The 27,194-nt window shown below is 43.1% G+C and overlaps 1 protein-coding gene across 2 annotated transcripts in view; it reads right to left on the bottom strand.

Annotated features, from left to right (window-relative positions):
* Positions 1 to 27,194, bottom strand: part of IL17RD (interleukin 17 receptor D) — a 69,640-nt gene that overhangs the window by 19,508 nt on the left and 22,938 nt on the right. For both annotated transcript variants that reach the window (XM_072720684.1, XM_072720685.1), the window contains exons 2-5: positions 9,602 to 9,659; positions 4,435 to 4,560; positions 866 to 984; positions 263 to 383 (exon numbers count right to left, since the gene is read on the bottom strand). In XM_072720684.1, the coding sequence (XP_072576785.1) occupies positions 263 to 383; positions 866 to 984; positions 4,435 to 4,560; positions 9,602 to 9,659 (424 nt within the window). The remainder of the gene's footprint in view (positions 1 to 262; positions 384 to 865; positions 985 to 4,434; positions 4,561 to 9,601; positions 9,660 to 27,194) is intronic.

Here is a 27,194-nt window from a genome sequence, read left to right as displayed (position 1 = left end):
TTACAGCAGCTGCACGCCCCCCTCCAAAAAAAAGTCAAACATCACATCTATTCTTGAATAAGTTGCCAATGGGTATCTCTAGCTGGGTGAACTCTGCCTAGGCCAAATCTTAATTCCAAGAATTGCTTTTCTGGATGCTTTTCTCCTCAACCATGCTGATTTCATACCAGTATTAGGTGGGCTCTTGAATATATTTCTTTGAAAAGTCCTTAGAATCAGGAGCAATCTCATCATGGGAAGCAGGCAAGCAGGGCATACTCACCACGGGTTCTGAAGAAGAAAGGGTGGTAATTGCTTTCATTTTTAATGGAAGGAAAGGGGACAATCTTCACAAAGTAATCCGTTTCAAATTTCATATTCAGGAAAGGTTGAGATTCCATTCCCTAAAAGGGAATAAAAACAGACATGATACCATGAAGAAATTACCCACCCCTCCGCCTACACACAAGACCTTCAGACCTCCCTGACAGTCACCCAGACACTCTTCCAGACCTGGGGTCTACTTTCTGGACCATGTTCAACTGAAATAAAGATCAGCAATGCTGCCTGTCCTTTAGCAAGGCAGCCATGGCTGCTTAATACGGAACCTCAAAGCTTTTGGGGAAGAGCTCACACATTCTTAAGAGCACAAAGCCACCTTCCAGGACATGTAACCTGAGAGGTGTGTTTACCAGCGAGATGTGCTGGAGGGTTTCTCTGGGTGTGGAGCAGGCTTAGGGTGTTGCCAAGCTATTTCTTGCCCACCTTGGCAGGAGGGGTGGACCCCACTGCCCCCCTTCTCTGGTTTCACAGGCATTCAATAGACCATTCAGACCCCCAGAACAGTGGCATGTCTTCAGGAACACATTCTCTGCGTGTGACTTACAGTTCTTTTGAAGCTACTGTTGAGCTGCTTTGGGTCCTTTAGAATCAGTTGTTGGCACCGTCTTCCCTCCGACTTCAGCTCCTCCAGTATTACTCGAAATCCTTTTAGGAATTCGATGCCTAAGCAAAGCAGAATGCTTTTATTAAAAGCGGACCTAATTACCTTTGAACACACTTTCCTTCCTCCAAGATTACCGTCCTTTCCACCTACGCAACAGACTTAAAGGAATTCTAACTTTGGCCAGAATATCCAAGTTTTGCAGAAAGGGAAAAAACCACATGCCCTGCATTCCTCTAGTACAGGCCAGGTGATTTCCTCTGTCCCATCATGACTAATTAATTACCTCTAATCCAGCCAGCCATTTCACAAATGTCCATTGCCTCTGTGACATTAGGGTTCAAACACTCAGGCTCAAGTCACAATTGATCCTAAATGTCTACAGTGTAATATATAATTTCTAGGTCATCAGACAGGGTGTATTTAGCTGATGATAATTCCCAATGCTGATGAGGGACTCCCCCCAAACCATGTTTCCGCTTTAAGTTTTCATCCTGTATTTGCTGGCATGGTTCACTGAGTAATGCACAAAATTCCTAACAAAGTGTGTGTCTGCACCCAAGGGGTTCCTAGGCTTGAGATTAAATAGTTTAGAATGTCTATGTGATTTACAAAGCAGGTCTTGCTCTAATCAGGCCTGAAAGGCAGACACCCAAGGGCTGCCCAGTGTGTGCTCTTCATACAGTCCTCAGAAGCCCTGAGACGCCCACAGCGCTGCTGAAAGGCACTGGCCCAGCCTCCTGCCACCTGAGGATTAAGCTCTGCTGATCACAAGAGCCAGTACCAGCGCTCTGCATCCCATGGAAACTGGAACGGTCCAACTGCAGCTGCAGATCCCCAAAGTCGGCCTCAATTGGCGCGATATCGATTTCGCATTCTTTCTGAACACTACAGGAGGAGACAATTTCAACCCCTTCCCTCACAGGGCAAACGTAATGACATAGGATGCAATTAACCAGGTGGGAAAATTATTGATGGCAAAGGACAGGGGAATCTTTTTTGAACAGGTTCTCCAATCCTATCATTATTTGATGAAGAACACGTATTTTATGGTGAGTAGGGCAAAGGAGTTACAATTAGAGCTTCAGATTTTCAGGGGTCATGGTATAGAATGTGCAGGTACCTACTCAGCCACATTACATCTTAAGTACAAAGCCTCCTGTGGGGGTGAGAGCCAGCTGACCCAGAGCCTAAGATTCAGATATGCTAACAAGATCCAAGGTCTTAGACCAACAACCAGTTAGCAGATCTCACAGGAATTTGCCTTTTGAGATTTAAAAAAAAAAAAAAAAAAAAGAGTGAACAAATCCTCATTATTTATACGAAGATTTAATTCATGCCATGTCCCCAGAGCTCCTGTTTAACAAAAGCTGGGTGATTAATATGATTCAAGACTGTACATTTCACAATTTCATAAAAATTTATCAGCTGAGATGGGAGCAGGTGGTTCTAGTCCTTTTTTGTAAAAGACCAGCCTAAAAAAACACGATGCCAAGCCTGGGGGGAGGGGAGGGTGGTGGGAAGAAGCAGCAAATGTAAATCTTCTATCATAGTAACACCTTTATCATAATACTCGGAATGCCTTATAGTTACATGTTTAGCAACTTTATGGAGCAGCTTCCAATGAAGGAACTTATTTGCTCCTTTCCATCATTTAAAACTCATGAGTCCTCCCAACATCCATGGGAGGAAGATATAATCCCCATTTTATAGATGAGGAAACAGGCATAGAGACACTGAACAATCTGCCCAGGACTACACAGAAATTAAACAGCAGGTGTGGGATTCAAACCCAAGAGTGTCTGGCTCTAAACTGGTGTTCTTAACCCATATGCTCTTCTGTCTTCCAAGGGTTTTCCCTGATAGAATCTCAAAGAATTTCATAGAAACAGAACCTGTCCACCCACAAATCACCTTGCAGGAAGAGCACTACATTCTGCCCCCACTGCTCCATCTGTTAGTTTTCCAACCACACACTCACATCCCTTACTTTCATTCTAAAGGAGCCTGCAATTTGTCAGGCCAACCCCTCAACTGTATAGCCTTACATGGAATGACCACTTTCCGTTTATCCACAGAGAATGTTTTTATCTTTAAATGTTAAGATAATGTTATTTTTGGAAAATCCGTTGCGTTCAGACCCAGCAGTATTTACAAGGATAAGTGAGTCAGGCCCATGTGTCTGATCTATCCTCCCTCATTCTGCACTCACCTCTCCTGCAGTCTGATTTTTCTGAGATTTATCCTGTTCAGATTAAGAAATCCAGGCTTTTATTTTACTTTTCCCTTGGCTATTTTTTTTTTTAATTCTAAGATTCGATGGCAATGTCAAAGAGCAGGTTGAGGACCAGATTCTGATGATGGTAACAGTAGCCACTAGTATGAGGGTTTTTTTCCACTTTTTTTTCTTAAAGGTTTTATTTTTAAGTAATCTCTACATCCAACGTGGGGCTTGAATTTATAACCCCGAGATCAAGATTGACATGCTTTACCAACTGAGCTGGCCAGGTGCCCCAACAGCCACTGTGTTTTGAGAGCTCTTTCTAGGGGTAGCTGGCTGGTCCAGTCGGTGGAGCATGCAACTCTTGATCTCAAGGTTGCGAGTTCAAGCCCCATGTTGGGTATACAGATTACTTAAATAAAAACTTAAAAAAAAAAAAAAGCTCTTTCTAGAAATATACTGCATGTGTGTGTCTGGAAATCTTACAATAAACCAAGAGGCAGTCATCTGCACATTACAGATGGGGAAGCATTACAGATGTGGAAGCGGGGCTTGGCAAGGGTTAGAGGGCTCTTGTAAACACAGAATCTGGGTTCACACCCAGGCACATCTGAACAAATGGGCCCTGCCCACATCCAACTATCGCATCCTCTCTGATATATCAGCAACTCATTATTAAAGGGGATAAGCAGACTCTGCCCTAACCTGAATCTGGCCAAATAACATGGGTTTGTTTTTTTCTGGTTTTTTTTTTTTTCTCTTCTGTTTCTTCATTTTGGTTTTTCTCAGCCCACATAGTTTAAATAAATTCAGTTTGTTGCCAACATTTAAGAATTGATTTTATGGGTTTTTATGAAAACTGGAATATTCCTGAAAACTCACAACATATGCCAGTGCTGTGCCTGGATATCCATATGGGCACAGAGATGGCCAATGCTGGATACTGAGGCCATTACAGCCTCAGACAGGTCACCTGTTCCCCGACTACTGCTGAGACCCAGAGGTGAAGGCTTCAGTGTGATTTATCACCATACACCATTATTTTGCAAACCCACATCTCTCTCAGTAACAGCCAAAGGACTCAAAGATGAGCCATAGGCATAGTATCAAGCTCTGTGCATGCCCAGCAAGTATATGCAACAAAGCAAGAAGTGTATCTGGGCCCAAGCACACAGCACACCTACACTTATGTCAAGACCTGCCTGGCCCCTGGAGGTTGCCACAATGGGACCCCTGCGTTCTTCACTACCCACACCAAGGCCACATGGTAGACTCCATCTTGACCACTTACCGAGAGCCCCTGGGGACCAAAGAATGGTGACCGCCACTTGGTCATGGCAAGCATACTGACTGATGGTGATGTTCTGGGCATCAGCAATCACATGCTTCCCCACTGGATTCAAGTAAGTGGTGCAGTCTAGAGAGTCAGGAGAACAAAGAACGGTTAGATTAAAACATTTACTTTTCCATGTCCAGGTTCATTCTTCTCAAATTACACAGGGCTGCTGTCTGGAGGTGGCCAAATCCATTCTGTCTCAAGACGTGTACTGCACAAGCCCAAATAGGACATCAAAGTTTGACTGTTTGGAAAACTAAGATACTGCAGAAGGATTTATTTATGGCACCAGTACCATTACCTGCCCTTCAAGTTAAATTCTAGGACAGCATGAGGAGGATCACATACAGTGTGACTGTATATACAGTTTGACGGGCAAAAGTTAATCTGGCATTAACTTTTTTACTATTATGATACTTTACCTAAATCAATAATTATTTACATCAATTCAACAGGTTTCAGCATTAGAGTGATTTGAAACAAATGGCTAAATAGTCTGGGGCTTGCTTTTAGAAGAAATTTGGAGGCAACGTGAACAGGGAAAGGAAGCAGTATGAGGATGGGATTCATGAAGGAGTACCTCACAGCAAGACTATTAAACAATCCAATTAGTACCTGCAACAGTACTGACTTTGTGACAAGCAAAGTACCTTCAACGTTAACAAGCATCTCAAAGGTAAAACTTCTGTTCCCAAACACTATGTGTTAGCAAAGACACCCACAATGCCCACCAAATTCAAAGAGCTCCACACTGCTCATAAAATGAAGACCAATTCTCTGATATTGTCTGAGAACATTATTTACTGCCAGTGGTCAATGCAGCCATGACCATGTGAGCAGCTATGATACCTGGTATCTCTAAAGATACCTTCAAAGTCTACAGGATTCTTAGCTGCCAGAAGCTTCCAGCCATACTCAGAATGGAACTCCAGAGAATGGCTGTGAGCTCTTCTAGCCATTCATACAGGGAGAAACACCAGCTACCCCTGGTAAAAACCAACTCAAAATTCTTACACTGCTTCATCTCCATTTCTTTCTCAATGGTTAAAATTGAAAACTCTCATTGGACTCTGCTGCAAAAAGTCCTCAGTTCCATCAACTATCCAAACTACTCATTATCCCTCTGAAGTCATGGTGTTTTTCTTTGAGGTGAAACGGGGATTTTCAGGCTCAATGAGTCTGTTGCACTCCCCCTGCCCCTGCTGTATGCCACACCTTTCCCAAAATTTTAAAAAAGATTTTATTTATTTGAGAGAGAGTGTGTGTGAGAGAGAGAGAGCATTGGGGGGGGGGGGGTGAAGGCAGAGAGAGAAGAAGAGGAAGCAGCAGGCTCTCCACTGAGCAGAGAACCTGACACGGGGCTCAATCCCAGGACCGGAGATCATGATCTAGGCTGAAGGCAGATGCTCAACCAAATAAGCCACCCAGATGCCCCCACATTTCCCACTTTTATGACTAAAAACATTCCTTGGATATTTGAAAATTATAAAAGAACATAAGAAAAGTGTAGAAGTCATCCATGCCCTCCCACCACACAAAGGTAACTACTATCAACTTCTAAGAAACATCCTTCCAAGCCTTTTAATATGCACATAATATTCCTCCTTTTTAAATTTCTTACTAAATTTCAACACACATATGCACTACAACGCACCCTCTCTCATTTTGCTAACTCCTAGCTCCTACATTGCTTTGGATCCTGCTCTCTTACCTCACAGCACTAAGTGGACCCCTTTCTGTAAACTCCATCTGTTTAAAAAGCAGCCACCTCAACATTTCAATATTACTTCTTTTGAAAAGATGTTAATAATTAATAAAACCAAATTCTACTCTAATGAAAATTGACACTCGAAGCATTTAACATGTGTTCTCTGGGTGCAGAAGAGAATTTTAGGATAGAAAAAAAAAATTTTAAACATGTGGTTTAACACCCATATTGTACAAATAAGGAAACGTTTTGCAGTTAAGGGACCAGCTGGGTGGCTTTGGATTCCACTGCTGACCAGACCAGGGTCAGGACAGAAAGCAGCCTTGGATGGATAGCCATCCCTATCCTCAGCACAGAGATTATTACTACAGTAAGTTCTGAATTGGAGACAGCCTGCAAAAAAAAAAATCCTGGCTGAAACTAGCTTCCCAATATTTAAAAAAAAAAAAAAAAAAAGACAAAATCCCATCACACTTGTCAAGTTCAAACTTTTTTTTTTTTTAAAGATTTATTTATTTGTTTGAGAGAGAGCTCAAGCGCAGGGAGGGACAGAGGAAGAGGGAGAAGCAGACTCCTTGCTAAGCAGGGAGTCCAACATGGGGCTTGATCTCAGGACCTTGAGACCATGACCTGAGCTAAAGTCAGATGCTTACCGGACTGGGCCAGCCAGGCTCCCCAAGTTCAAACATTTTCATTTATTGAAACCTCTGACTTAAACAGCTTTTAGGAAAAGATGCAAGAACAAGAGTAAATCATGTTTTTTTTTTCCTTTGTTCATTCCTAACATCAAAATTAGCACTCTCCAGGTTTCTGTAAATATAATTATGCAAATATAAAGTCTAAGAATTAAGAAAATGTATTACAACCTACTCAGGCATTACCCCCTCAGAGCCTGAAGAAGAAATGAGAAATGTCACGTGAAAGGAGACATGGAGACCTGTGAAATTAGCTTTTGACTTAATGGCAAGACATTTTCTTTCTTCATAACATCAAAGGAGTAGAAAAATAAGATTTTGTAGTTTCATGCTTTTGGTGAAAACTTGGTAATTGGTTCTTAGCTATTTCAAACAGAACTAGTAACCAGTCAACTGAGCAATAACAGAAACTTCCTTGTGGAAGAGAGAAAGAAATATCTTTTCAATGGAAAACAATGAATAAATTTTTATACAAACCTGGATCCAATTATTAGCAACTCTAACATTGTGGATTCTGGTTACCAAAAAATTATGCCCAAATGACATTCTGCCAAAATGCAACCGAGCTTCAGATGTCTCGGGAGTCAATTCGAGTTGCGAATTAAATTCTAATTAAATGCTGAAGAATAAGAAAGAAAATGACTAAGAGGCAGGCATCAAGCACATGGGCCAAATATTTAGTCCCATGAAGAAAACAATAAGATACTTTTAAGTTTTACAGGTACAGATTCTCTTTCACAAAACCCCATATTAAATTAGAGCTACAAATACTTGTTTGCAGCTGACCAGAAAATTTTGAACTCTTGAATGTAATATAAGATCTGCCAGGACTAAGAGCATATATTAGAAATTAACTTTGTAGCTCAAAGAGAGATCTCTTACACATGTCTTCACTTAGCTGAATTAAGTATCATGGACTTGCAAATCTTTCATTAGCATTATAACATTTACCCAGAGCATAAACACACCACTAACATGAAATATCTGTTTCAAATAGAAGTCCTCATTGGTTAACTTAAAGTACTCACGTCAGCAACTGTGGACATAAATTGGACACACATATTTGTATCTTAAAATTGTTAGATTGTATACACAACCTCAAAAATCTTGCTTTAGCAATGATCATTTCAGAAGCCTCACTGTGACCCACACCCATTACTTACATGGATTCATAATCTTCTCCAAGAGATGAATCAAATGTCAGGAGTTACTAAACAGGAGTCAAGCTCCCTCTTGTTAACATTTTTACGTATAAATTATGGTTCATAAGGCTAAAATGCTCACAATTCTATGTAATTACCTTCTTAAGCATGAAAGCAGCTGCTGAGGGGGATTCTGTATGCTCAGTCAGAAAAAAGCACCCCACCCTGCCCTTAGGAAACGATTCAGCCAGACAAAGCCACACTTCCTCGAGAGAAAGGGCCAAAAAGATGCTGTATTCCAATTCCAGTTGGAATGACTGCTAATATTGGCAGATATCAATTACTGAGTGCACATCACAGGCCAACTAAGTTGAGCAGTTAAAAGCATTGCCTCATTTAAGCCTCAACATGATGCTGAGGAAGAAACTAATCTTTATTTTACAGGACATGTAAGCTGAGGCTTATAGAAGTCAAGTCTCCTGCCACGGCTCACAGCGGACAGGTAGGGCACTACAGTTGAAACCCAGGCCCAAGTCGGAGATGGCCAACTGGAGATCCCCTGGGCCAATCTGGGACACAGACACACATTCACTGGGCCCACTCTGTGCTTGTGAACATTTTTTTTTTAATTTATTTATTTGACTTTATTTATTTGGGCACCCGGGTGGCTCAGTGGTTGAGCATCTGCCTTTGGCTCAGGTCATGATCCTGAGGTGATGGGATCAAGTCCCACATTGGGCTTCCCTCAGGGAAATAAAATATAATTTTATTTATAAATAAATAGAAATCTTTAAAAAAGATTTTATTTACAAATAAATAAAAATCTTTAAAAATTTTTATTTTAAAATAAATTTATTTACTCATGAGACACAGAGAGAGAGGCAGAGACATAGGCAGAGAGAGAAGCAGGCTCCTCACAGGGAGCCTGATGTGGGACTTGATCCCCGGACTGGGATCATGCCCTGAGCTGAAGGCAGATGCTCAACCGCTGAGCCACCCAGGCATCTCACTTGTGAACATTTTAAGATAGATGCCAATATTAAAAAAAACATTTAGTCAAAGAAAAAAAGCCAATTTCTCTTTCTTCCTTCAAAATCACATCTGGCTACCTCAGGGGGAACTCCTCAAGGCTACAATGAGCTGGAATGGAGAAGCCAGTGCTCCCTTCAGACCCAGTTTGCCACAGTCCTTACCAAGTGCTGTCCAGTTTGCCACAGTCCCTACAGCTTCCTAGCATCCCTGCACTTGAGGAGCTTCACTCATTTGTCCCTTGTTGGGCCCCCTACAGGCATCTGCCTTTGTTCTTAAGGACATGGTAATGCCTTGAAGACCTGGGGGTAGGGGAGAGTCCTCCATACACAATTTCTCCCAACACTATAGAGGACTTGATCTGTTCAAGCTCCCACCTACTTGAGTGGCTTAATTAGACTGAGCCACTTTAGGTCTATTGACAAACCTGAGCTGGTTCAGAAAATTCTTCAACCCCAAGACCTGCAGTGTCCTTGATTAAACACAACTGTGTAAGATTTAGATCACAGAAAGGGCTCCATTCTTCAGCGGTGAAGCCAGTTACTTACTGTCATATCTGAAGGTGATGTTGTACAGTCCACTATTTCTGCTGGCCGGCCCCACTCCCTGTGGGAAAACAAGAGAACATGATGAGGAGAGAAGCCAATCTGCTTTTCCACCACAGATCCCCATAGAGTCCAAACGCACACAAGATTGCAAAGACTCGAGGTCATGCCAGTTGCCGAGCAATATCTACCACTCTTCCCATCCACTCTGTGTCCCTTCTCTGCCACTGGCTGCCAACTTCCCTCCAGCCCGGGAGATTCCTAAGTGCCAGGTCAAGAGCATCATGATCACTCACTTTCCCTAAGACAATAGGAGCATGCTGTTCTGTGTTTGGGGGTTAAATAATAATTCATTAACAGTAAAATTGGGAGAGAGACCATGAGCTGCCAGCTGGAGCCCTTCCAGTTGGATCTGCTTTGAGCACTGATTGGTTGTAAAATTCGCCTACCAGACACTCTCGTCCAAAAGCTCTATTAAGCCACGACAGATAGGCAATTCCTCAAGTCTAAGGAAACAGGTTTCTCATTCCAAGACCGGGAATGAGTGTGGGAATAAGCCATTACTTTTAATGAGAAAATTCTTCACTACATCTATACCTATGCTTGGAATATATAGGGTGGGTCATAAAAGAAAAAGAAAAAAAAGACTTTAAAAGGGCTAACTCTGACTCTTGGTGATGTGGCCGTTAGCCATCTGCACTCTTAATAGCAGGGATAACAACCCTGCCAGACTCCCCACTTTAATTACAGCATCCACAGAGGGAGCACCGGAATCCTCCCATTGCCCCACCTTTTTCCAACCCACCACTTAGCCATCATGGGAATGAGCAGCTACAGATCTGCGGACTCTGGTTTAACCGTTTCTGTAATAATCTGCAAATGTGCCATTCAGCATTAATTGCAGAATTCTCCAAAAAAAAACCCAGTGAATTCTGAAATGCTAAATGATGGGAAAATATTCTAACCACACAGCTAAAGTTTCCATTCAACAAAGGGGATGCTGGGGATAACCATATGCTGGTAGCCTGGTATTTAATGGGCAATTGTCACACCGAGACACAATGTGCAGAACATTTCTGATGGAGCCCAGGGTCTCAGGCCACAACCCCATCACATTCATATGCTGGAGGCATGTTCACGCTTCTTATCCTGAAGCCAGGCATGCTCACTGAAACTGTATCCCTGAGCTCAGATAAACCTTAGGAAAGCACAGCTGTGCAGAAAGGGATGTGCATGCACATACGGGTGCATTTACACACTCATAACAGAATTCTAATTCAAGTGAGAAAAACAACAACAGGAATCTAAATCAACAGAGTACACTAGCCCATGATCTACTGGGGCTCCCCTTCTTCCTGATTCACCTTCCTTCTCCAGCTTTCCTGTTTCCATCCTCTCTTTCCCACATACATAAGAGTCTGGATTTCCTCCCCTGAGCTGAAATATTTTGGAAAGAGTTGTTTTCTTATTAAAATCCAAAATGCCTCTTTAATTCCTTATGGCCTCTAGTGTGCCACTAGAGGATGCCCAGCTTCCAGATGGCCAAAACCAGAGTAACACAACCAAGCAGGAAACAATGCAATCCCCACCACAACCCCTAGAAATGCCCCAAACACCCAAACCACACCCTAACTCATCTCCTCCCTTACAAAGCCCCAGGATATATAATCACTCACCATCTCTTATGAGCCAGACATTATGCTAGGTACATAGCCTAGCAAACAACCACAGTCCCTGTCCTCAGGAGCAAAGTAACTCATTCCTTCAAAGAGACTAATTGGGCACATGGATCATATGCAAAGGACACAGACCAATTTCTTTCTTTCTTTTTTTAAAAGATTTTATTTATTTATTCATGAGAGACACAGAGAGAGAGGCAGAGACATAGACAGAGGGAGAAGTAGGCTCCTCGCAGGAAGCCTAATGCAGGACTCGATCCCCAGACCCAGGATCATGCCCTGAGCTGAAGGTAGACGCTCAACCACTGAGCTGCTCAGATGTCCTGACATAGACCAATTTCAAATCACACCCTGACCCTCCAAGAACCCTCAGTGTGACATACAAAGTATATGCAGCTAGAAGTGAAGAGCTAGCATCAAATAAGCATATAGTGTATGAATGCCACAGGCAGCACCTCACAGAGGATGACTCAAGGGTGAGTGAGGACAGCATACACCAGAAGCTTGAAGGACGAGAGAGGAAATGGGAGCATCATGGGAGGGAAACAAAAATGCAAGGGAGCCAAGGTAAGTACCTCAATCCTTCCATCCTCCTGCTGGTGACCATGGGCAAACCACTTTGCGCCATTGGATCCGAGCCTCCTCAACTATTTTCCTAAAAATATAATTCGTGTGACTTTCCCCTGGGAAAGGGGTTTAAGAAGGACCACATGAAGCCATGTAGAGGAAGTGCTTTTCAAAAAGAAATGCATTTCATTGAATAGCATGTTCTCAGGTATGAAGGACTCTAATGACCAGTCAAGACCAGTCATCCTACCTTGTAGGACTGTCAGCTTTTCACTTTGTTCTTGTTCTCCCCATATTTCTATGACAGCATATTTTTCTTTTAAAGATTTTTAAGCAACCTCTACATCCCAGGTGGGGCTTGAACTTACAATCCCAAGATCAAGAGTCACATGCTCTACCGACTGAGCCAGCCAGGCACCCCTATTGCAGCATGTTTTTAACAGGTATTTATTGGGCACTTGCAATGAGTAACGTATTGTGGAAAGAAGCCCAACTTTGTGGAAAGAAGCCCAACATAGTGAGATGTGCTATATCCTGCAGACAAGAACTTAATCCCTCCAAATAAGGGATGTGCTATATGCAGAGCTGTTCAGAAGGGGGCCCAGTGAGCTGGCCTCAAAGAACAGTGAGGTTTGAAGACAGCATCGGTTTACTACTTACAGAGCATTCCACCTTGACCCAAGCCCTGCAGGTCTAGGCACTTGGCCATCAACCAGACCTGGGTCCTAATCTCAAGGGGCTTTGACCACCTAGGTGATCTCATAAGGTCTAAATCTATCCTCATTCCTCTGTTTCAAGCCCACCATCAGCTCCCTGTCCTTGTAGAACATTCCTGATGTGGCTTCTGCCTATCTTCTCAGCCACTTCTCTCCCTACCAGCCAGACTCTTCTAGGTACTCCATTACAGCTCAGCAGGTGTTCTGGAAGTGCTCCCAGAATGCCCTTCCCATCAGCCAGGTCCTGTTCCCTTCATGGGTTTCCCACTTTAGTCTAGCTCCATCATACTGTGTTCCTGACACACAGATCTACCTGCATACTCATTTGATGGAAGTATCATAATCCACCCTCCACAACTTGACCGGCATGACACTTCTGCCAATGTACATGCGAAATGGTAATTCTGATTCCACAAAAAATCAAGGCTGGTCCTTGAGCTCAGAGGCAACAGAGTACAGAGCTCAGTTCTATGGCAAGGACCAGCTTCTGTTTGTACTAGAAGACCTTTCATCTTGGAAGTTGTCCAGTGCATGTCTTCTCAGCACATGCATCAGACAGATGCTCCACCAGGCTATCTTCAGTTCACACCCAAATAATGCTCCTGCTGCTCCAGAGCCCTCAGAAACCACATGAGAAATGGCATGCACAGGCTAGCCACAAAGCACTACTGTTTTCTTTATACTCCATGGTACACAGAGTAATACCCCCCCATCCCCTCCCCAAAACACATCTACATCACAATTCCCAGAACCCAAGTTACTTTATATAGCAAAAAGGACTACATAGATGTGATTAAGTTTTAGGAACGTGAGAAGGGGAGATTATTCTGGATTATCCTGATGAACCCAATGTAATCACAACGGTTCTTATAAATGGGATACCAGAAGATCAGAGAAGGAGATATGACCACAGAAGTATAAGGCAGAGACACTGACATAGATTTAAAGATGCTACACTACTGGCTTTGAAGATGGAGCTTTAGAAGGGGCCAATAAGCCGAGGAATGTAGGCAGCCTCTAGATGCTGGAAAAGACAAAAAGCCATTTCTCCCCTAGAGCCTCCAGAAGGAGCCAGCCCTGCCAACACCTTGATTTTAGCCCCATGTAAGACTCACTGTTGAAATTCTGACTTCAACAACTAAAAGATAATGAATTTGTGCTTCCAGGAAAGGGCATCTCCAGGTATGATCTGTCTCAGTATCCAGACCTGATGGTTTCAGCAGACAGATGGACAGGGCAAGGAGACAGAGGCACTAACCACGAGACTAAGGAATGGTCTTGGTGGGAACTGGGTGACCCAGTACCCTCCATCTCGGGTGAGTGCTCAGGTTGGATCAGATGGGGAGACCCTGAACACAAAGTGACCAGGGTAGCCTCCTACTCTCTCATCCCCCCCCAGGCTTGCACCAGGATCCTGGGCCTGGCCCCTAATCAGCCTTTGATAAGTAGTGGTTTTCTGCCTGAATAAATGAATTCATGATGAAGCCAAGTAATGCACACAGAGAACCCAAGAGAACCTAGCTTCATGTGACAGGGTGATTTATGGGCCTGGAATCAGAGCTCACACTAAAAGGACATGGGTAAGCAATTTACAAAGCTGGTCAATGGCTTTGGAAGCTGTTTTTCAGTAAACAATTCTAAGCTTTTAGCTACTATACCCATTTTGATATTCAATGAGCTTACAAGTAAGAGTACTTGTTTGTTGCCTGTTACTTAAAATCTATAAATGTCAATGTTGTGGCCTCAGGGTATCACATTCTTAGTTAATCAACCTCCCCCATTTGCTGCCACTTAGGGCAGCTTTTAATTTGTTCCAATGCTAACTGCAAAGCAAGACCCAGGTGCCTGGGGCTCTGCTATGAACACTCTACAGTGAGTGGACTGAAGCAGCAAATGGGAACATAATGGAGAAAACATCTTTTACTCAGGAAAGGGGGAGGGGAGGATAATCCAAAGTACTCTAAAGAAATAAAATTCAAAATCCATACCATGTTCCACCCAGGCAAAGAAGCAAAGGCCTGGACACAAAGCCAACCACAGGGAGGGATCCCACACAAAGCAGCCAGCTCTGGCGACCAGCGGCCATCAGAGGGCCCATTTCCTGAGGGGCCTTTGGGGATTCTAAGTCCACTGAAGACACCAACTTCCCAGAGCAACGTTTCAAATCCAGCTCCAAACAGCTTAGCTGCCATTTTGGAAAAACGCATTTTGAAAAGAACTGTGCTAATTATAGTACCTCCCTTTCCAGGGGAAGGCAGGCCAAACAGCAAGGCCTAAACAAGACTGCTTTCAAATCAGTTAGGGAAGGACCTCTCAGAAAACTGGTAAAATTTTCGTGAACTGAGTTTGGGTGAAAATTTAAACAAGAGCATCCATCAGAGGGATGCCTGGGTGGCTCAGTGGTTGAGCGTCTGCCTTTGGCTCCCCAGATCCTGGGATTGATGTGTTCCTCACCAGGCTCCCTGCAGGGGGCCTGCCTCTCCCTCTGCCTATGTCTCTGCCTCTCTCTCAGTGTCTCTCATGAATAAATAAATAAAATCTTAAAAAAAGCATCCATCAGAAAAAAACTGAGAGAATGGTTTTTAAAGGTACATTGAGCAACTACTTAAAAAACTAAGAGCAACTTATACTATTTTTCCTAACATTTCCTCCACTTTGGGTTTCCAGAGTGTTGATGATATTTAAAAGATAGCAGACAGCTCAGTGAGGCTTAAAATGCAAGACTGACATTTTTGCCTATCACTAGTGGACATGGTGAAGGCAAGAGGCAGAACAAGGGGTCAATTTAGTTTGCACAGGTTTGCTTCAGATGGTTTCATAAATGAAGTCAGATCCCACTTCAGTTCAAACCTTTAACAAAAAAACAGGGTGGGGGGGTGAGAGGGGATGGAAGAAGTCAGCAAAAAGCAGAGAAGCCCCAGGTGATGTAAGCTGAGGAGAATGCAGGCAAACCCAAAACACAAGGAAAATAAATCACAAAGCCAGCTTGGGTCTGGATCTATTCAAGATATTCTTCTCCACATTCCCGGGAGCTGTTCTCTCTCACTTTCCAACTAGATGCAACCAACTTCAGAAACATAGGGTGCCAGCTGTCTGATTTGGGGAGGTGAGGTCTTGGATGTCTAGTAGGGAACACACAAGCTCTGGGGGAGTGCCGGTGTGTTCCCACCAGCAATTACTGAGTCGGCCCAAAAAGACCCAGAGATCTTAAGCTAATTAGAGAGATTTGCTCGAGGAGGTAGGAAATCACTACTCCAAAGCATTGCCTGTGTACCAGACCAAAGCCGTAATCATGATTCATCTCTGACATGTTGCTAATCAGCACACACATGTTCCTAATTTCACGCTCCCCAAAGGAAAGCTGAAGGGACAATTGTTTCTGAGCTCTAACATGGAGCCAACCTATGCCAAGTTACCATGTGTTTTGCTTATCAAACTGAGAGCTCTAGTTTCCATCTCAGTTGCTTTTTACCCCTCCTCTAATCCCGACTCTTATGCCCAAGGAAATCCATTCACTAAAGATAAAAGATGTGTTAGGGCATTTAAGGAGTTGTTTCTAAGATAGCAACTTTTAAAAAATTGAGATAGAATTGACATATAACATTGTATAAGTTTAAAGTATACAATGTATAGATTTGATAAAATTTATATATTGCAATAGCAACCTTTCTAACTGGCAGTAGCCTAAATGGAATTTGATATATTTTTAAGTGTCTTTTCCTGGCTCCAGACTTTAATTTTCTCATTGCTTTGCCACTAGAATATACACATGCAGTTAAAGCCTGGAGATATCCACACACCCACACACCCACACACAACCCTCCCCCCCACACACACACACACACACTGACTTTTCTCCTGGGTTTAAAAACAAAACAAAACAAAACAAAACGTTGCAGCCTTCTTGGTTTTCACAAAGCAAAAGGCCAAGTATTTTTTCCAATTAAGTCTGTTAAGGATCTGGGCTGTGTGTTCTCCCATGGCTGATACTCACAAATAGACAGGATTGTTCCATTTTTCCAATTCTCAAAACATTAAAAGCAAGCTATAAAACATGCCTCGGGATAGAGAGCCAGACCTTTTCCCTCAGCTGCACACCACTCCCATCCACTCAAATGAAAACCGCATGGTAAAGAACTGGCATCTTTAAGGTAACAATCAACCCATCTGCAGTTTCAAAAGCACAGAAAGACAATTTCGCAGACACAGATCTAACTGCTTTTCTGTAAATACTGGGTACGAAAAGGAAGCAAGCAACCAACCAACCAACCACCCAAACACCCACCCAGCAAACCAGCTACCAGCTTGCTCTCACTTAGCTGTTATAGGTAGTTACAAAAACTCCACTCCAGAAGCTCAAGAAAGTATCTTCCTGCAAGGGCAAAACAGTGATTAGACAATAGAAGAAAACTTAACGCTGTACACATGATTGTTATGCCTAAGCTCAGAGGAAATGTTAGGATCAAAACAAAACTACTAATAAAAAGCCTTAGGACCACACAGAGAGCATGCACTGAATTGTGCCGTTTCAAATACTGTTTTCTGAGGCCCTGGGACGGAGTCTCGAAATACTGTATCACATCTGGAATTCTGCTTTTACAGCACAAATGCCTGCAGAAATGGGGGATTGTGACGTTGCCATGGGGACCCAGCCTCCTCCAGCCAGGCAGGTCCCCTGCGTGCCCCACACATGTGCTTCCTTCAAGGTGGATTTCACATATTTGGAAATTATGGAAGGCCGCCCTTTTAGGTTTTAGTGCTAATCGAAATATCATAGGCTATACTAGAAAGCAAGGCGACCCCTTCTGTCAGCCTATTATTTCTGTCCACATGGTGGTCTCAGAGAGGAAAACCTCCTTACAATAACAGTGGGAAGCAGCGAGTCAACATTAGACCCCTTTTCAAAAGCTATTTGTGGCTTTCCCCCTTCCTCTAGGAAGGAGACAGGCTTCAAGCATCCCTTTTAAACTCTGTTCTCTGGCTGCAAAAAAAATCCAAATGAGTCAACCTGTGCACACAGCTGCCTCCCATTGCTGGCCTATGCATAGGAGGGACCCAAGGCTCCAGCTCTGTCACTTGCCATCGCAGGAAGTAAGCCACTAATGCCATCCCGGCAGGGATACTGGCCAAGGCAGGAGGTCTTCATTTTTCATTGTTGTTAAGGGGGAAAGGTTTCTAGAACCCATAGGAGAATCCTGGGAGAAACATTCCTTACCCAATTTCCCCCAGAAACATTCTTACATTATCTGGGGGCATTCCTGAACTCCCAGAAGAAGCCAGGGCTTCAGGTCCCAGTTCCAAAGCCATGTGTAGACATGAAGAATCTAGAGACCCCACTTTGAAATGAGGATTTACATCTGGGCTTCCCCACTTCCCTGAGATGCAGCTCCTCCAACCATCCCCTCCAGATGTAGATTCATACAAATACATGAAATGCAACCCCCCTTGGGTGCTGGCAGGTGTCCCCAACCACTCCTCCATTCCTCTTTCTGCCACCATCCTATCTCCCTAGACCCCAGGTCAACAATGGTCAAGACCTTCACCTCTTTTTCCAAGAAACAATGGTCAAGACCTTCATCTCTTTTTCCCCCAGGAGCATTCTCCCATCAGGGCTAACTAGAATGTCTCAAGCCAAAGCAATAGTGCCTCTCCCGATATGTATCTGTCTCTCTGCAACGTTTGGCCTTTCCCACATTTCCACATTTCCTGGGGGTAAGGGAGGGAATCAGCCAGCCCAGAGGGGAAGCCAGTCACCAGGCCCCATGGGCAGATCAAGGGGGCTCATAGGAAACTGGTTCTCAGCCCTGCCCCATTTCAGTGTGACCTCCAGACTGAACCATTTCCATCTAGTCTCGTCGATACCACATCCCAAAATGTCCCCCTGAGATGCAGTCAGGGTTTGTGAAATGTATGTGTGTGTGTCTGTATGTGTGCTCACCCAGCCACAAAGAAAAAAAAGCACCAGGAAGTCAGCAGCTCGGCTCCAGGTGTTAACACTTAGCGCATCCTGCCCAGCCCCCTCCAGCTTGAGGCCGGCCGCCTGGGAGCCGGACACAGCAATTAGACCCTTCCCAGGCTGGGCGCCTTTGTCCCCTTGCTAACATCATTAGTGTCTGACTTCCTGTGCACAACGGGGCCTCCCGGGGGGCAATCGCCGGCTGACCGGGGCAGGGCATTAGACTTCCTTTGTCAAAGACCCTCAAATGTTAACAAGCATGTGAACAAGCTTCTCCTCCCCCTTCCTCTCCCCCTGCCATCTCCCTCCCCCCCACCCCCTCCCCACCTCAGCCACTCCTCCAGCCCACCAAACACTCAAATCTCAACAGCCTTGGTTTTCCCCCAACTGGTGGGAATCTTGAGAGCAGAGCAGTATCAGTCTCTGCATTGAGCAAGCAGAGCTTCCTTTATGCAGAAAAGGTTGACAAATGGGATTTCCTAGAACCAGTCCCCTACAAACATGCCATTCCCATTTACTGAGTGCCTGCCAGATACCAGGTCTGTGTCACTTGTCTGGCATTAACTAGGGTGAACATGAACAAAGATGAAGGTGCTCAAACAACATGAGTCCTAGGCTGTGCAACACCCAGTCCAGCACCCCTGTCAGCACAGGTGTCTCTCATTCATGTGTGCTCACCGGTTGAGGCACAAAATGGTCTCAAGATCCAAAGATGGATGTGCTGAAGGTTTGATTGATATTCCCAGGCTTTCAAACACTGATCACATCTGAAACTGGGGGAAGTGTGAATCGCTACACAGTTATAACACTACTGTCACCATCCCTCTCTCAGCAATACCACCAGGACCAACATCACTAAAATCCTCTCATTTCTTCCTCCATTTACCTCAACAGAGAGTCCCAGCTTATGTGGGGACACACAGGTGTTTGAGAATTTGGTGAGAGCTATAGCACATGTGCATACACACAAGCATGCACACAGAATTCCGGGAAGCTTCTGGACCCATGCAATCCAGTCAGGGCCCCCACCAGCCTGCCTTATCCATAGCTCAACAGCTTAACACCAGGTCTGCAGGACACCTGGACTGGTTCAGTGATCCAAGAGAAACTTTAGTGATTAAAAGCAAAATTCAAATGGCAGAGGGAGGTGGCTGGTAGTAAGACCTCAGTTTTTGTTTTAAAGATTTTATTTATTCATGAGAGATAGAGAGAAGCAGGCTCCATGCAGGGAGCCCGATGTGGGACTTGATCCTGGGACTCCAGGATCACACCGTGGGCCGAACACAGGTGCTAAACCACTGAGCCACCCAGGGATCCCCAAAACCTCAGTTTTGAATAGAACTCCACATAGATCCCTCAACTGTAATCCTTTACAGGCAGTATTTGTTACAAGTCAGTAATTGAACACTGTTCAGGTGTTAGGACTCCTGAACTTTACAAAGTAGCAACATAAAAGACAACTATTTCGGCTATTATGCATAGAAGCCTATTAAGTGGGACTGGGAGAGAATCTTAAGACCACAAGTGACAACAGTCAGGTCTGTAGTCAAGTCTGTTTCACTGAATTAAGTTAAAAAAAATGAAAAATGTGGCTATTTCTTTTTTACCATACTCATGGTATCCAGAAGATCAAGAGAACAGCTGATCGCCGCCCCCCCCCCCCCCCCCTGCTCAATTGCCTTTGCAGTCTACAGTGTTTGTGGTCAACACACAAAATTGAGTTGGGTTTTGGAAATGTTTTTAAATATTTTCCTGAGAGCTACAGTCGAGGATAATCTAAAACTTCTAAAACTTTTTTTTTTTTTAAATGAAGAATAATCTATGGCTTTGACTTCTACTCTAGACATACCAAAATTCCTTCAAAGCTTCAAAAAGATGTTGGTAGGCAGAGAAAGAACATCAGGACTTCTGTGATGCCAAGTCCCCCCACAAGATAGTTTTGATGAACTTGACAAGTTTCAAAAGAGTAAAGTATTTCACTATTGGCTCTGATTTTTACCTTTTGCCAAGCTAATTTCAAAATAGCAGGCAATCGGAAGAATATACTCAGACACTAATGGTCTTTGCAACTTAACGTCTCTCCACTTCTTGGATGGAAGCCAGCAGTCTGCCCTTAAAGTATAAGCAATAAATCTAGAAGACTCTCCTAATTTCCCAATGATACCACATGGAATTCCCATTAAAGCACACACATACACAATGACATACCAATTAAATCACTGGGTGATTTAGGCCAGGAAATAATTGTGTTTGCCAAGAAATATTCAGCTTTGTTTTAAATTCCTCGAGCAGCTAAAGTGTCATCCTGAGAAAAGAGGGCAAAGAATGATGTAAAAATGAAGAATCACCGTCTTGGTTGATTTTGGACTTAGATAACCTTTCCCGTGGCTGAAGGAGGCAGTACAGACTTCCCAGGAACGAAGGCCTCTCTATTCTACCCCTCTGAGGACTCCTGGCACGAATTGGTATAGAGCAGGAAAGCAGATTCGTGTGAGACAAGGTAATGAACAACAGTTAGGAGCATACTTCCTCCCTGAAGTGGCCCCGGTAGTGGGTTCTGGCTCCCCTCCAATGGGACTGAGACAAGCAAAATGGCACACAGTACTTTCTTGGTCAGGGAATAGGAAGAAATCAATGCACTTCATTTCCTTCATCAGGTTCCCCATGGAGAGATGTTTACAAAATCAAAGCATGATGGGGGAGATAAATTAGAAACTTGTAACATTTTGTCATGAGGTTATGATGAAACAGACTCACTGGGGAAAAAACCAAAGCAGTGACTAAGGATTTAAAAAATAAAATAAAAAAATGAGACCAGAGTTTCTGGCTAATATGACTTCAATCTAAAAAGGAGCTGGGTCAAAACAAAGCCAAGCTTCAGGCAAGTAGCCCTGTTTTGTGGGGCACACAGCCCATGAATTCACAAGAGTACTGAGGAGGAAAAGCCCCAGACCCGCATGGCGGCCCAGGGGCGTGGTGAACAAGAGGCTCGAGTGGGCACCTGTCGCATCTGCCACTACCCCTCATCTGCCTGGGAGGGTGAGAGACTCCCTGATTCTCAAATAGACAAAACCCAAAGAGTGGCTTTTCAGGTTTCTAGGAAAAAGTATAGGCTTTTAACAAGGGCTTTATTATTTTTGTAAATATAACAAACTCAAGGCAAAGGAAATTGAATTACAGAGAATATGAAAGTGCTCCCTAGTCAACATCAATAATACTATATACTTCAAAATTGCTAAGGGACTAGTTCTTAAATGTTCTCACCACAAAAAAGAAATAATAATTATGTGACTTGATAGAGGTGTTGGCTAAAGCTTCAGTGGTAATCATATTGATATCATTTAATGTAATCAAATCAACATACCATATATCCTAAACTTACACAGTTATATGTTAATTATATCTCCACTGAAAACAAAAAGAAAACCCTCCCCAAATCCTCCCTTCTGATCATTTTGAAGACACTTTCGGACTGTGTATTGCATGCATCACATGGACTATGGCTTGACGTCAGTTAGGTCCTATATACAGAACACTTGTTCTGATAAATCTTCACCAGCTAACAGGAATGCAGTGTCTTTTGGGAGAAGCATGTGGGTCCATTGGAAGAAATAACAAAAGATCCTAATGAGGTAAGAATTAGGACCACTGCGCAAATTCTTTCTAAAGGTCCTGCCAGCTCTAATTACCCATCATTCTCCACAAAGAGAAGGCATCTATTAAAAAGTAATAAGACAGGCCCCTTCACCTGTTCTACAGCTGGTTGTATACATAGAAAAGGCAACAGGACAAACACATCAAAAAGGCTTCCTGGTGCAACACATACGTGTTGATATTTCAATAGGTTGCCTGCTGATATGGGTATTGAGAATACCATTCTGTGCAATATCCAACTTACTACAACTTATCCTGAGGGTTTTTAAAAATTACAGGAATTTAGGGGATTTTATGATTATTGGCTAGTCTGATGTAAATGAGAGAACTGTGCAAAATGAAAAGGGAAACTCTGGCAAACCCAAGAAGAGGGCTGACAACATCCTCTGTACTACACAGTAATCACATTACAGACCTAAGAGCTCAACTCTTAAAAGTAAGGCAGCTGGAAGAACACCAGCATGGGGAGATTCTACAGAGCAAGCTGAGATGAAGCCCATTCATTTGCTAAAATTGTAAATTCTACTTTGTGATTAAAATCATAACACATGTGTAGCCTGGGTATCAAAGAATGATCTCTGCCTCAAAACTTTGCTCGATCTAAAAGCAGTATACAACTGTACCCCAGGGTTCTCTCTTCCTCATTTATTCATGAATAACCTTAGATAATACCCTAGAATTTATCAACAGATGTTTTTGAAGGCTAGAAATGTACTTTACACTGGGAAGGCCATTATGAGTGATTGAGAAGAAGTCCCCTCTTCAAGAGTTTACAGTTTGTTTTGGAAAACAAAGCTAAAAGGCATAAAATTAGAGAGCAATGTTATACCTCATAGAATATGTGATTGAGCTCCAAGTGTAAGAGAATTTCACAGAAGGGGGTGTTGAATGGAAGGAGGCTTCCCAGAGAAGTGTCTTCATAGAGTAGCCGGGTCTCTAGCTGGACCCTAGGGCACTGGAAGCTTTGAAGTGGTGAATGGGGAGACCATTTCAAGCAAATGCAGGCACAAATGCACATGTAACCAACTACACCGCCCCCATGACAAGCATTCAGTAAATGGCCACTACACCTCAAGGTATATCTGAAACCTTCCTCATTAGCCAGAATGACCGCTCTAGCAGTACTGTAATAAGCGACCGATACCCTCAGGCTTCTATTGGAAACACCCCTAAGAGGATCTAGGGCTCAGTTTTGCATGTGCTCCATCCTGCAGCCAGGTGAGACCAGAACAACGTGGTCCTCACAGAAGTGAGCACATGTCTGATTTGGCAGACAGCAGTTCAGGGGAAGGGACTCTGATCCAAGCCAAGGTAGCAGTGGGCAAGGCTCCAGGTAGACAAGAAAGAGGCAATTAAACAACAGCTTAAAAGGATAAACCAAAAGGACTAGAGAATTGAATCAAAGACATGAGCTAGACCGCAGGCCCTGCAGTCCAGAGGTGCCAGTCACAAAACAGAGAAGCCCAAAGTGAGGGGCTTATGACACACATCCTCTTATTTTCAGGATGGGCCTGATTCCCTGCCCCTAAAACAGATGGAAAGCATTCAGGAAGGAGCAAGGGGAGGCCTGGTCATCAACCACTTCCAGTTTTCTTCCCATCTTCTCTCCACAAAAAAAAGTCACTAACTTTTGGTATTGGTGAGTGGAGGCCCAAGCTGGGAGTCCTCATCAGCACCCTTCTCATCTTCCCCAGTCCCTCCCACATCTCAACTCTGTCTACACCTGGGGTAAATCAATACCATGCTCCCAGGTAGAGTTCACTACATATGAGAGAAGACGACTCTGAAACAAAGGCCCTTTGTTAGCTTTTTCCAACTCTTGAACGAAATTTCTAAAAACCAGAATCGGTAAATACCATCTCAAAAAATCTGACATTGACACAAAGGGATAGATAGCGTCCTCTCCTCTGCTATGAGGTTCCTGGAGTGGTCAAATTCACAGAATGAAAATAGAATTGGGGGGGGGGGGGGGGAGGTGGACCTGGGGAGTTACTCTTTACTGGGCACAAAGTTGCAGATTAGGAAGATCAAAGTTCTAGGGATGAAGGGTAGTACTGGTTGCTCAATGACGTAAATGCACTTAATGACACTGAATTAATATTTAGAAATGGTTAAAATGGTAAGTTTTATCTTGTGTCTATTTTACCACATTTTTGAGCAGGATTTTGAGAAGGAAAGTAACAGGAATAAAATAGTGCTATAGCACAATTGCAAGAACTAGGAAGGTGGCCAGTTGGAGCTGAGCTCAGTAGGCCCGCAAAGCAGCCACTACAGGCATCCAGGTGTGAGGTGGTATAGCAGCAACGGCAGGGGGATGACAGAGCTCGGGTCTGAGGGGTATTTTTAAGAACAAATGGTGAGACGTTGGGACAAATGTGATATAGAGGGGATGATGGAATATTCCAAGGTACCTTGAGGGCTCCTATTTTGGGAATTGGGAAGAATAGTGATTTTTGCAGTAATAAAGAGAACACTGAAAAAGAGGAGTCTTTCCTTTTTTAAGGAGGATGTGGAAAAAAACTTAGTGGAGGTGAGGGGACTGGAGAGTCTCTTGTAATACCATATTTTTTGGAAATATAGGATTAGAAGAAAGTCATATGTGAAGTCATATCACAGAACCTTAAGGACAGATGGGCTAATAAGAAGGAATAAAGAAAAGCAAATGGTCGAGAATTGGGCTTTGCCCACAATTAGGGCATATGAGGAGGAAAAAAAGGTAGAAGATGTGAAGTTGGCCAAGTAGAAGAGACCGAAAAAGCCAGCAGGCAGTGAAGAATGAAACAATTAAAATAAAAAATATGGGGCAGCCCAAGTGGCTCAGCTGTTTGGTGCTGCCTTCAGCCCAGGGCATGATCCTGGAGACCTCGGATCGAGTCCTACGTCAAGCTCCCTGCATAGAGCCTGCTTTTCCCTCTGCTTGTGTCTCTGCCTCTCTCTCTCTCTCTCTCTCAATAACATCTTTATAAAAATAAATAAAACAAAAATAGAAAATAGATCACATATAAAAAAATGTCAAAATGTTTATTTTCAACACAAAAACCACCGTGATGATACAAATTCCTAAGAAAATCATCATATTGGTGGATCATTTAGAATCACTCCTCCATATTAATTCCCAAGCCTTTTGTGGCTATTCAGACTCATCCTCTGCTTTCCTATAAAAGTAGAAAGCATATTCAAAGAACCATCTAAATAAAATATTTTCATACGTGTGAAAACCTAAGAAAACAAGTGATAGTACTGGAAAAAGGTACTGAAACACTGTTGGTCACGGTCAGGCTTATGCATGCAGGCAAAAGCCACTATGCAGGCAAAGCTATTTTCAGAGTCCAGATCCTGCCAGGACAAGCCTCCAATCTCTCATGGAGGGAGAAGAACACAGTTCCCCAAGTCACCATATGCCTCCCAAGATCTGCTCAGTACAGTACTTGAGCCACAGTTACATATATAAAACATTTTTGCAGTTTTTGAAACAATGCTATCTGAAAAAACAAAGAGGCAACCAATACGGAATTAATTACTAGTCCTAAATCAATCAGGTCTTTTTTTTTTTTTTTTTTTTAGATTATTTATTCATGACAGACACAGAGAGAGAGGCAGAGACATAGGCAGAGGGAGAAGCAGGCTCCTTGAGGAGATCCTGATGCGGCCCTAGATCCCAAGACAGGATCACGACCTGAGCCAAAGGCAGATACTCAACCACTGAGCCACCCGGGTGTCCCAGGTCATTTTTTTTTTTTTTTTAAACCAAACACTCCAACCAACTGGTTTAATAGCTAGCATTCCAAATCACTGACAATTTACCAGAACTCAAAGAGAAAAAGTTGAAAAGATAAGCTAGAACATTATCAGTATGACTCAAAGCTATCAGGTTAAATTTCAGTTCAGGCAAATCCTATTTGTCCACAGCTCATGAAAAAGGTGAATTTTTACACGAAGTCACAAACACTAATATTAATTTGCAGACTACTCTGTTTTGGACACTATTCAACACTTGTGGCCATTCAACAGATGTACATCCAATAATACTGACAGGCTCTGTAGATCAATTTTGGCTTCCAATCCTAACAGTCTTCCTCCCTGAAAGTAAAGGAAAAAAGCCAAAGTGTGGTCGTCACTGAAATTTGCTTCGTCTCTGAGAAGAGGATTCCACCTCTACAGCTTATTTCCAGATGTTCAGAACAGGTCTAGAGAAAATCATATTCTAAGAAGCAGTAACTATTACACTGGTTAAATGTTTATCACAAATGAACATTTATCGGGTAGAGCCATAACCCTCATAATTTAATCATACTACACTCCTGTTTCTGAGGTACGATTTCATTTCATAAACACAATTTTTAAAGGCACACACACAAAAAATCCTGCAATCACCAGTTGGAGAAGAGCCATGTCATCTTACAAGTTCCCCAAAATGGCAAATGACTCTTTATCTTTTGTTTAAAAGTTCCAGAAGAACCCCATGCCACCATCTCATAGACTAATATTAATGAAAAATTAGCCTCATTTTCTCAACAGCAATAAGCTTCTAGAAGATTTCCTTCTGTTAGAAGAAAACAAACATTATCTGAAAAAGGAAAAATGGATTCTATTGCAGACCTCTGGGCTCTCAGATCTGGATCATTATAATCTGTATCTATATAATGTTCACCATGAGGGCAATGCATGGGTAGAGTGGAACAGATAGACCAGGGCTATGAACATCCCTGTCCTCCAGCCCCAGCATGGTCACAGAAAGAAGAAAAAGTAATTTCAAAAGAAACACATGGATCCCCTACTCCTCCCTGCCCCACCCCCACCAAAAATAACCAACCATAAACTTATAGCACCTCTCAAAGACTTCAAGAGAAACATAAAGGAGAATGTGTTGCCCTAGCTAAGGACCCTCAAATCTGTGCAATTTCTTTATAGTTTTATTAAAATATGCAAGCACAGTACTTATAAACAAAGAAGTCATTTCAGTTTTTGCTTAGAAAAATGGGAGCCAATACATTCCTTCTGGGAATTCAGGGTAAGAGCTTTAC

The sequence above is a fragment of the Vulpes vulpes genome, chromosome 9 (assembly GCF_048418805.1).
Source record: "Vulpes vulpes isolate BD-2025 chromosome 9, VulVul3, whole genome shotgun sequence".
In the NCBI taxonomy this organism is placed as follows: domain Eukaryota; kingdom Metazoa; phylum Chordata; class Mammalia; order Carnivora; family Canidae; genus Vulpes; species Vulpes vulpes.
This window is presented reverse-complemented; position numbering and strand designations above follow the sequence as displayed.